This window comes from Sinocyclocheilus rhinocerous, unplaced genomic scaffold (assembly GCF_001515625.1).
Source record: "Sinocyclocheilus rhinocerous isolate Xijiao unplaced genomic scaffold, SAMN03320098_v1.1 scaffold751, whole genome shotgun sequence".
Lineage (NCBI taxonomy): Eukaryota > Metazoa > Chordata > Actinopteri > Cypriniformes > Cyprinidae > Sinocyclocheilus > Sinocyclocheilus rhinocerous.
Window position 1 is genome coordinate 880,620 of NW_015657293.1, and position 12,395 is coordinate 893,014.

Genomic DNA, 12,395 nt, shown 5'->3' on the forward strand with positions numbered 1-12,395 from the left:
GCAACCGATTCTATCAAACGCCACACAGTTATTTTTTCCCGCCTCTGAACTGGGCTTTTTTCTTCTTCTCCGGATTAGCCGTGTGGATTTGTAGGCTATGCCTTCTGTTCCTCCTGCGCGGAATTGAATTGTTGGATTTGGCGTAATTTGATAACAGACAGTCGAATCTGGGCGTCCCGTCCGCCCCGCACACACCCACACGTCGATTTACTACTATCTCCTGTACGTTCACGCACTTCACCTGCAATCAAACGAGAGTAATTACACTCACGAGCAGGAAAAGGGTGTTACTCATTTGCTCCTGTAGATACATGGATGGACGGATGGATGGATTTGGGTTTAGCAAGAAGGATGCACTCTGTGTGATTGATGCCGGCTGTCGCTGGGGGTAATTTTTGTTGTGCTGAGTATCATTCTCGGTGCTTGGTAAAGCATGTCCCGCTCTTAATAGGAGGTAATAAAGTTCGTAAGGGCTGATTATGCTTTACTGTGATGAAACTCAAAGCGGCACGTCTTTGTGTGTGTTTTTAAGTCATGTGAAGACGCAGGTTGTGACATATGATCTGTGCGATGAAGACGAATCATCAATAGTCCGAATTGATAATCTACTGATTTCAAATCTGTGCTGCTGTTTCTGGCTCTAATTTGCTTTAATACAATTATTTCATGATTGTCCCCATGGTTACTATAGATTAAAATGAATTAGAATACTGAAACATACAGCCATTAGTCTTTATTTCATTAATGCGGTATAAATTTAGCCTATAACATTTGCGAGACATTTAACTGCTGCTGTAATTTTTATTAGTGGTGGTTTGGATGCGCTGTGTGCGGTGTCGTTTTTCGCTCATGTTTATATTCTGCAGAGCTGCAGTTATTATGAGTTCATATACCTTGGTTATTAAGGGACGTACCCGGCGTATTGTGAGAAGGGCACACAGGCAGATCTGAATGCCGTGGCATTTCTGCCAGTTTAATGTCAATTACCCAGCAGATCTCCTGAAGGCCTGTGCGGACACTTATTGCTTTTTTGTTTATTATGACAAAGAAGTACAGTAATACCCAGAGTTAATAAACTAGAAGATCTGAGTTTATTAGTCTTTGACTGTCTGCTTGTTCAACACAGTAAAGTTTGTTTTCAAACTCTTTTATGCCACATTTATGATGAAACTATAAAGGCAGCTGAATATTTATTAGATCATATTGGAGTAGATTACAGTAGATTCAACTTTATTGTGATATTATATACACACACACAATGACAATAACATTGAATCTAATCTAATATATACAGTATATAATCTAATCTACTACGATATAACAATTATAATTATATGCATGATTACATCCATAATTAGTATGAAATATTATAATTAATATTGTTATATTAATAATCTATTTAAAGTGAAAAATTAAAAAATATATTAAAGTTGTGTTTCATATTATCTGGAAAATATTTGCTAAATATTTAAGTTGACACTTAATTTTTCTGTTAATAAAATATAATAATTTGTGGTTAATCTCATGATACCAGTGTTTAGAAAGCAAAATCAAATGGCATTTCAGGAAATTTTAATGTTTTATTTTTTTATTTTATATTTATTTTCTATTTTTATTCATTTATTTATTTTCTATTTATACTTACATTTTTGAATAACCTTCACTAAAAAGTTTTACCATTGAATTGATGTTTGTGTTAGCGGATGGCCAAATTAGCGGGTTTTCCTTTGATATTAAAATGTTAAATGTTTTTGGCCACTGCATAATATTTGATGGTATCAACATATAGTTACTGATCTATCTCTTGGTTTTCCTCTTTTGTCATTTTTTTCTTTTTCTTTTTCAGATCGAGACCGGTTTCAGCTTGGCACGCTCTCTCATACGCTTAATTCCCAGGCCAATGGATACCTGGAGCTTTCTGATTGGCCGGCTGTCGCTCCTGACCAATCAGTGAGAATTGTGGAGGTAGTAGAACCGGTAAGACTCCCTTTTATAATCCTCACATAATGTTAAAATGTCTTGTGTAATAAAAGGGCCTTAGCATACAGTTCATTCACAGTGCAGTGATGTTACCAAGTCTCAAATTATTATGACCTCATTTCCTGTTCATTTGTGACTGGGGCAGGTGAAAGAGGCCGGAGCACCAGTGCTTGGTAAATCCAAACCTGGCAAATCAGCTGAGAAGTTCTACTCTGATTCTGAGGAGGAGGAAGAGGGAAGCAGCAGTGAGGACAGCAGTAGCAGCAGCAGTGAAGGTAAAACATGAGCTTTGGCTTGTTTAGTGTAAAAGGATGTTTTAGCAAATTTGAGGGTTGTCTTAACCTGTTTTTGTGTACATGTAGAATCAGAAAGCGAATCTGAGAGTGAGGAGAACAGTGATGATTCGAATAAGAGCAGCTCCAGCCAATCAGAGAACAGCTCCAGGGAATCAGACTCAGAAAAGAAGAAGAAAACTCTAAAAAACAAAAAACTACAACAGCAGAAACCGGACAGCAAAGACAGGTACTGATCTCACTCAGTGTAACCAGTCATGACCTTGCTCTGTTTCTGAGCCAATCACATTCATTCTTTCTAAATAAATTCCTGGTGGTTTTTAAATTTAATTTAAGATGTATAGCAAATGTACACTACTCAAAAAAGGTTTGGGGTCAGTAGGATTTTATTTAGCAAGGATGCGTTAAATTGATTAAAAGTTTCAGTAAAACATAAAATGTAAAAAAATTTCTGTTTCAAATAAATAAGCAGCAATCAGCATATTAAACTGATTTCTGAAGGATCATGTGGCATTGAAGACCAGAGTAATGATGCTGGAAATTCAGCTTTGCATCACAGGAATAAATTACATTTTTAAATATGTTCAAATAGAAACCACTTATTTTAAATTGTAATAATATTTCACAATATTACTGGGTTTTTTTCTGTATTTTTTTTTATCAAATATATGCAGCCTTGCTGAGCATTAGAGACTTCAAAAACATTCAAAAATCTTGCCAGACACAGCATTTTTTCAATTAAATAGATGCATCACTTATGCATAAACCTTCATTAAAAGTCATGCATGTTTACTAAACACCCATTGAATGCTACCGACAAAGTAAGTGCACTGAATTCCAGCGCTTTATACTTGCACCTCATGCTATTGCCTATTTTGAAGTGTTTATGTGCATAAATATATAGACAGATGGTATGCAAGATTGACTTTGGTAATTTTAACCGCATATATTGGGTGTGTTTTGCTCAAGTGTGCGCACAAGTGGATGCACAATGTACAACTTGGGTTTTATATATGTGCAGGAGGTAAATAATGTGTGTGTTCAGTCTGTGTGTTTGTGTGATTGTGTATGCTACAGCATAAAACGTGACTAATAAAATGTGGCACCAATAATCTCCCCCTCCATCTGTTCATACGCACACATACACTCACACACTCTCTCTCTTTCTCTCGCTCACACATGCCAGGCCTCAACAATAAGGATGTTTTCTCAGTAGTTTTAACGTTTTCACTGGCCCCACCACAACTATGCATTTTATTTTTAGCAATGCATTTCTGTGTGCCAAAATAAACATTTGTATTTCATTGCATTTTTAGTTCGCTTAAGTTTCAAAATACATAAATATCTGTGAATTGAGTAGCTGTAATGCAACTCAGTAAGTTCGTACATGCACATTTTGTTTTAAAAAGCAATGGTATCCAATGCAAATCATTTAATCAGTTTTTGATTTTGAACCCATTTTTACTGATGCTTCCGAAACTATCAAAAGTCACTTTTGCAATTTTGCTAACATAAGTAACAAGTTTAAAATCAGCAGAATATGTTTAGTTCATTACATAAACCCAAATGTTTACATTTGCAAGGCATAAAATGCACAAACATGATGACTTTTTCTATCCTGTCCACACAGAGTTTGCATTGTTAATTGTTGTGATGTAATGTTCCTGTAGTTGACCCTGCTGCCTTTATTAGAGGCGGTAATTAAACAGCTAACACACACACACACACACTATACACTCTTTGCCTGTTTTGTTTGCTGTTCTGTCATTATTGTGCATAATTTAAGGCTCTTGCCTCCATCCTCAACTACCGTGAAATGCTCTCATTAATACACACACACAACCTGCTTTAATGCTGCCGTTGAACTGTGCACACTTCAGTTAGATGGTCTCTCTGTGTGTGTGTGTGTGTGTGTGTGTGTGTCACTTGTTCTGAGCAAATGAAATCCAAAGGCCAAATTAATCCATCTAATCATTTTACAATTAAACATACATTGTTCCCTCTGCTAATTTAGCCAACCTTCTCTCTTGTGCTCTCTCTCTGTATAAAACGACGTCCTGTTTTATGCTTGAATATTGAAATGTTCTTTAGTAATGGCTAATTGTTGAACAGTTTTTTTAGGTTGTCAAAAATGACCCGGGAATAAATAGTTAAACATGTTTTTACATCATTAATTGTAGTGTTTAGTGCATAAGAATCTCTTAAAAGGTACGTAATAGATGAAATTTAGAAGTGAAGTGTGTTTACTGGATGTTTTGCAGTTATTAATTTGTCTGGTGAACTCAAATAGTTCAGTTGTTTCTGTTTCTGTGTGTGTTTAACTCAAATAGGAAGCAGAAACAACTTTAAATCAGTAGTTTAAATCCCCATCTTTTTAGATTTTATTGGCATTAGCAATGCAGCATGGGACTGTATTCATTAAGTATATTAAGTACAGTTTTGTAGCTGACGATTTTCCGATTTTCATATAATTTGTTGCTTCAGATCATGTTCGTCATTGTTTGATTTGCCTTCTGGCTGGTTGGTTTGCTTCATGCCTTGTAACTCTTAAACAATGACTTTTTGTAAAATCCCTCTGAGAAAAAATACACACAAAAAATTAGGTGAAGTTGTTTGTCTTTAATTAGATGTGACTATTTTTATTGATACTTGTCAGTGTTGAAATAAAAGTGTAGAGCCTAAAATTAACATTCACCAAACACCAAATGCGACTTATAATCAGTGTTGGTGAGTATATTAAACAGTGTTACTCACCAATTGGCTGACGACTTTTAAAAAAATTTATTCTAACAATGCCTGAGAATGCGATATGGTTAAAGGGGTCATATGATGTTGCTAAAAAGAACATTATTTTGTGTATTTGGTGTAATGAAATGTGTTTATGCGGTTTAAAGTTCAAAAAACACATTATTTTCCACATACTGTACATTATTGTTTCTCCTCTATGCCCCGCCTTTCTGAAACGCGTCAATTTTTACAAAGCTCATTGTTCTGAAAAGCAAGGTGTGCTGTGATTGGACAGCTATCCAGTGCGTTGTGATTGGCCGAATACCTCAAGCATGAGACGGAAATGTTACGCCCCTCACCATACTGTGATGATGCCCTGTCGCAGCGTCAACAATACTACAGTGAGAATTAAAGTTACGCCTTCTTTCTTTGCGTTAACATTTGGGCGGCGTTATGCAAATTTTCCCACATCGTGACGTAGACATGTGGGTGCGTGTTAGAACGAGCCGTTTTAGGTAGGCGTGGCTGACTCTTAACTTTTATAAAGAATATCTCTTTGGATTTGAGACTTTAGTCTTTGCAACTTTACAGATCTTCTTTATGCACCAAGAGCTTGTAACACTCCAAAGAGAAAGGAAAAATTGAAATCGCATCATATGATTCCTTTAAGACTGGGTTGTGATTTGATACAGTAAATATGTAATCTGCTGTGTGAGTGTATGTGTAATCATATAAATACAATAGAATGTTGCTTGCTTATCTGTAAAAGATACATATGATGATGCCTCAACGTTTAGACAAAGCTGTGTACCTTATACTCGTTTTTTGTGCTGATTTTGAGGGGAAATTTGCATAATGCCGTTAAAACTAGTAAAATGTGTTAAATAGAGACAAAACAGAAACCTCAATATGCTGTTTAGTTAGGCAGCTCACTCTCTTTTGGAACAGGACCAATTAATGTATTGATACATATATGGGTTTTAATGCTGCTGTTATTGTTTTGTTTGACAGTCTCGCCCGCGGCGGTCCCCACACCCAAGAGCTCCATCCTGTCTCCTAGTCTGCTGTCTGACCTGCAAGGGCTCTCCATCTCACCCACTGCATCGGCCTTACAGGTGTGTGTCCGTCTGACTTTGTGTTGATGTTTAATAAGTCTCTCTTGAATACTTTGAGTTGATTTGTTTGCATAAAATGACTGCTACTATATATTCATCCTGTTTGGGTTCATTTTGCATTAATGACCGGCTGATTGTACATTATACCTCTTGCTTGTTATCATTTCCCCTCCAGTCTTTTGTTTGTGTCCATCTAGACGTCTTCTATGTTCTTTGTTTCTTTTTGTATTATAGATTGGTTTTTCATTGCCTTCTCTCTTTCTTCTCCTCCTGTGTGCGTCCAGCGTGTGTGTGTGTGTTGTCAGCGTATGTGATTGTTGACCTTTTGCAGTATGACGGCTCCTTCCTCTCCCGTGAGAGTCCTGTGTCAGGGAGAGAGGGATATCAAGAGAGCGAGAGGGAGGGAGAGATGTCAGTAAGAGATGAATGAAGCATGTGTGGTCATTTCTTCTCAAATACTATCTGTGTCTTTCTCTTTTAGGATTGACACATGAACTGTAATATCCCAGCGGCCCACAGACACCCCCCGACAATAACACACACACTATACGCGTGTTTATAGACCTGTGCTGCTGTCATATTTCAACCTAAAGATTCTTAGTAGGATCTGGACCTTGATCTTATTGTTTGTAATATTTGTAAAGACATTGAATCGATAAAGATATTTTTGCATAGTAAACACAAGCTAAAGTTAATATAGGCTACAATATAGGTGGATATATATGAGGATGGAAAGATGTTTTTATATTTTTGTATTATAAGTCTTTTATGCTCACAAAGACTGCATTTATTTGATCAAAAATACAGTAAAAAGCAGTAATATTGCGAAATATTATTACAATTTAAAATTAGGTTTTTATTTGAATATATTTTAAAATGTAATTTATTTCTGTAGTGCAAAGCTGAATTTTCAGCATCATTACTCCAGTCTTCAGTGTCACATGATCCTTCAGAAATCATTCTAATATGCTGACAAAGAAACATTCATTAGTATTTTCAGTGTTGAAAGCAGTTGTGCTGCTTAATATTTTTGTAAAAAACAATGCATTTTTTCCCCAGGATTCTTTGATGAATCGAAAAATCTAAAAGAACAGCATTTATTTGAAATAGAAACCTTTTGTAATTTAATTTTTACTGTCACTTTTGATCAATTTAATGCATCCTTGCTGAATAAAGTATTACTTTATTTTAAAAGGTTATTAAAACTATTAAAAGGTAGTGCACTGTCTATTTATTATTATATATTTATATATTATTCATTTCAGTGCTAATTAAACTAGTCGCTCGTCTAATCATCATATTAGTAGACCTGAAGGAATTATTGTGTAAACTAGCAATAAACTGGTTCAAAACATTTCGACTGAGATTTCAAGAACTGGCTGTTATCAGATTAACAAAACTGACTTGTCAATTGACAGTTTGTCCTTAAAGAGCTTAAAACTTATTTGATATTATTATTACTTTGCCTGGAAATAATTTTGAGTTTTATCTGCCATTTTTCTTTAAAAGAAAAGCAAACGAATGGAGTTATTTAGTGATTTGTGTATTTGCTCAGTAATGATTGTAAAGCAGGGCTAATAAAGTCTTATTGATTGCATACAGTATTGTGAAAAATAAGTTTTCATTGAAACAAATTAAAATTTTGTGTACGTCACATATTCTGACTTTGTCATATATTTAAATTTCCAGATCAATTCCATCATAGTCTCCATTTCTCTATATCATGAATATTCTAACGTTATTAGGAAATACTTTTTTTTTTTTTCAATAAAATGTCAAAATGCACCAAAAAGCATGCAAAGGTCATACTGATTTATTACTTTGAGTATACGAGCATGCTATTAAACTCCAGACATCTTGCTGACAGCGCTGTGGTTGAACTATGATTGCTGATAACACGCAATCCTTGATATCCCAGAGTCGGATAAAACTTTTAAACTTCCTATAGGTTCCAACCTCCATCTGTCAGAATTCCTATTCTCCTCCTGTCCATCACTGCAGGGTAGCCCCTGTGACCTGTATCGGTGCGTTGGGCGGGTGTCAGCGCCGCTGCTTTGATTGACAGGCTCGTCAGGCCCGGACCGCTGCGCAGCTAGAAGCTGTTAGGCACAGGTCATTAGAATACTACCCACGAGCCTCGGCGGGCAGGCTAATCAGAACTGAAATAAAGGGTGAGATTGAGAGAAAGAGAAAGGGCTTATTTAAAGTCAATGCTATGCATAAATACATTACAGGCCGCTATAATCTTAGTCACGGTGGATAAACCTCATCTCTCTCTCTCGCACATACATGCATTCAAACGCGGGCATTCATTATAGCGTGTCACGTCACACAGCTGGTCTTTCTCAGCCGCGTGCATGCAGATGTATGAAAATATATTCATACGACACGGCTGCGAGTGTGTGTGACTTTGGCCGGCGCGGGTCCAGATGAGATAACGGTGTGCGAAGAGAGACACTCTGATGCGTTCTGGGACGGTTAGCGGCGGTATTTAGCCGATCCGGGGTCAGCGTGCGAACTATATGCCTCGGCTCCTCCCGTTTCTAATAACATTTTGACGTGCGGATCTGCTCTGAAATACTGTTTAAGCGTGCGCCGGGGGAGCCGGCTGATAACTTTTCATTCATAATTAGCGCAGGGCGAATGGGAGCCGAACGCAGGGCGTCGGATGGAAATTGAACTGTCAGTGTAGGGTGAGCGGGGGGCGAACGAGGGCGAGCGCGGGCTGAGCGCGGGGTGGGGGGCGTTTGACCCCATCACAATCCGGGGGCCGCGTCATAATTTGTTCATTTGGTGCCCATCAGCCGGCCGGCATTGCCGCGGTGACCCCGTTCTTCTCGGAGCACGCTCAGTGCCGTCCTCATTATGACTCAGCAGTAAGGTAGAAACACACGTGGAGACGCCGACTCGCGCTGTCAATCACATGTGCTTTATGCTGGACACGTTTACCGTGGCTTTTTGAGCAATAAAAGACACTTTTGATTTGATTGTGCAAGTATCAGTGTTTCTCACAGGATTTTGTGAGACTATGGTTGGGTGAACGTTGGGGGGTCCAGGAGTATGAATGTATTATGTGTTTTCAAGTTAAATGCATCAGTATGGTGAACTTTGTGAGCAAAATTAAGAGCATCAACCCTTTTGCAGTGACCAAAAGTCAATGCTATGCATAAATACATTACAGGCCGCTATAATCTTAGTCACGGTGGATAAACCTCATCTCTCTCGCTCGCACATACATGCATTCATTATGGCGTGTCACGTCACACAGCTGGTCTTTCTCAGCCGCGTGCATGCAGATGTATGAAAATATATTCATACGACACGGCTGCGAGTGTGTGTGACTTTGGCCGGCGCGGGTCCAGATGAGATAACGGTGTGCGAAGAGAGACACTCTGATGCGTTCTGGGACGGTTAGCGGCGGTATTTAGCCGATCCGGGGTCAGCGTGCGAACTATATGCCTCGGCTCCTCCCGTTTCTAATAACATTTTGACGTGCGGATCTGCTCTGAAATACTGTTTAAGCGCACGCCGGGGGAGTCGGCTGATAACTTTTCATTCATAATTAGCGCAGGGCGAATGGGAGCCGAACGCAGGGCGTCGGATGGAAATTGAACTGTCAGTGTAGGGTGAGCGGGGGGCGAACGAGGGCGAGCGCGGGCTGAGCGCGGGGTGGGGGGCGTTTGACCCCATCACAATCCGGGGGCCGCGTCATAATTTGTTCATTTGGTGCCCATCAGCCGGCCGGCATTGCCGCGGTGACCCCGTTCTTCTCGGAGCACGCTCAGTGCCGTCCTCATTATGACTCAGCAGTAAGGTAGAAACACACGTGGAGACGCCGACTCGCGCTGTCAATCACATGTGCTTTATGCTGGACACGTTTACCGTGGCTTTTTGAGCAATAAAAGACACTTTTGATTTGATTGTGCAAGTATCAGTGTTTCTCACAGGATTTTGTGAGACTATGGTTGGGTGAACGTTGGGGGGTCCAGGAGTATGAATGTATTATGTGTTTTCAAGTTAAATGCATCAGTATGGTGAACTTTGTGAGCAAAATTAAGAGCATCAACCCTTTTGCAGTGACCAAACTGAACAGAATAAAATAAAATAAAAATCTCTTTGCATTGACGCTGACCTAGACTTTAAAGTGGACTCAAATAAGGGTTATTATGGTTAACTAAAATTATAAACATAAAAATTACCTTTGGATTCTTAAAGTAGAATAAACATTAAGTGAAGTAAAATATTTATAAAAAAATATATTTTATTTCAGCTAGTTGCCAAAGCAACCTTTCTCTCTTTTTTTTTTTTTGTCTAACGTGATGTATTAAAATAACTGAAACTAAAACGGAGATAAAAATTTATAAATTAAATCGTAATATTAAATGAATATTAATAATGTAATTAATTAATATAATTAATATAAAAAAATAAACAAATGAAAATAAAATAATAATTAAAATGACAAAAATACACAACAAAATGACTACAAATTTAACTGGAATTAAAATGAAAACTGAAAATATAAAAAATATCTCAAATTTCAAAATATCTCAAAATACCTCAAATCTCAAAATCACACAGAATCAGTTCAGTCTGCATCACAATTGATGATAATAATAATTGTAATATTGTAATACATTATTTTATACATCTTTAATTATGCATTATTGTATACATAATTATTGTAATACATCTGCACTGTAACATAAAGTGAATGATTTATCTTAATTATTTTTGTTTACAATAGTAAAATTACAGTATGTATTAATTATTTCACTCAAGAGTTATACCCTCAAGCTTTACATTTCTGTGTTTAGTTGACAGCAAGTTTACTTAGCTTTTCATTACAATTCTGGTGAAATTCTGTAATCATCTGTTCACAAAAATGTAAAAAAAATTCTGCTAATGTGAAAGTAAATTGAACTTGGCACACGTTGCATTCCCAAATGGATGTTAAGCACATGGAGTTTGCAGCATTTACTGTTAACTGAGTCGCTTTGAGATGCTGAAAACACCAGATCATGAGCTGCTCATGTGTAAATGAACACAGTGATACTCTTTGATCTGAAACACAATATAGGCAATATATATATATACACGCGATAGATACTTTAAGTAAAAAGTATCTGAGATTTGATAAGCGTACTGAGCCATAATGTGATTTCGATTTTAGCTCCGTTAATCCTTCTTTTCCCTCCTCTGGTTTCTTTCTCTCTCTCCCTCTTTATCCCGGCCAGTGGATGTGTTTTGCATCTGTCAGCAGAATTGGGCGGCAGCTGGACAGAGAGGATGCTGGGATATGTGAGGGTGACTAGAGCGAGTTGTCATCCATCACTGAGGTTTCCTTTAAGCTCATCCATAATAGAGCCCCTCAATCATGCTCCCCTTCACACGGGAGACGTGTCCGAGCGTGTGTGCGGGACGCTGCGGTCAAGGTTACTCTTTTCTTTCGGTTATTTACTCTTCCACCACCCAGCGGAGTTGACCACTTTATAGGACGCGAAGTGTGTGTGTTATATTGGTGATCATAAGCGATGTGTTGTATATTTGCTCCACCTAACCACTATGAGACGTGTCCGAGCGTGTGTGCGGGACGCTGCGGTCAAGGTTACTCTTTTCTTTCGGTTATTTACTCTTCCACCACCCAGCGGAGTTGACCACTTTATAGGACGCGAAGTGTGTGTGTTATATTGGTGATCATAAGCGATGTGTTGTATATTGGCTCGTCCAGTCCTTGAGGACACTGACAGGAGCGGTTATCATGAAATGGTGGACACAACCTGCGCATTTCTGTGTGGTAAATCTGACACTGTTAACATTACGGCTACTTTTATCAACACAGACCGGCTTGACACCTCCAAAAGCACGGCTATAAATTCATGGTGTGTCTGTATATGCGTGTGTTTTTGTAGGAAGCTTACAAAAGGATATGACACATCTAAAGGTGCTTTCAGCTGCACTGCAACTGCTGTGTTCTTATAACGCTGCTGTTTCAGATAAACCAACTCATTCATACTGTCAGGTTTTCAAACCAAATTTATTTTGGTTTGTCTAGTTTCGGTTGCGCCATCCGTCATGGTGATTGTAGGTGATGTGCAGGCCCGTACAGAAGCTCTGCAAATTTCTGCAGAATTCGAACGCCCATCATTCACTTTTTTTCTACATATACCCCACCTTTGTTTGTGTTTTTTATTTAATATTTAAGTAAATAATGTTATATTTGATACATAATTTGATATTATTAATTAAAAATATATCAAAATAATTTTAATTTTAATTT

General features: G+C 37.9%; 1 protein-coding gene across 1 annotated transcript in view; it reads left to right on the plus strand.

Moving 5' to 3' along the window:
- LOC107720876 (AP-3 complex subunit beta-1-like) overlaps positions 1 to 12,395 on the plus strand; it is a 65,182-nt gene that overhangs the window by 27,399 nt on the left and 25,388 nt on the right. Inside the window, exons 17-20 of the mRNA XM_016528705.1 lie at positions 1,847 to 1,977; positions 2,126 to 2,255; positions 2,343 to 2,502; positions 5,929 to 6,115. Coding sequence (XP_016384191.1) covers positions 1,847 to 1,977; positions 2,126 to 2,255; positions 2,343 to 2,502; positions 5,929 to 6,115 — 608 coding nt within the window. The remainder of the gene's footprint in view (positions 1 to 1,846; positions 1,978 to 2,125; positions 2,256 to 2,342; positions 2,503 to 5,928; positions 6,116 to 12,395) is intronic.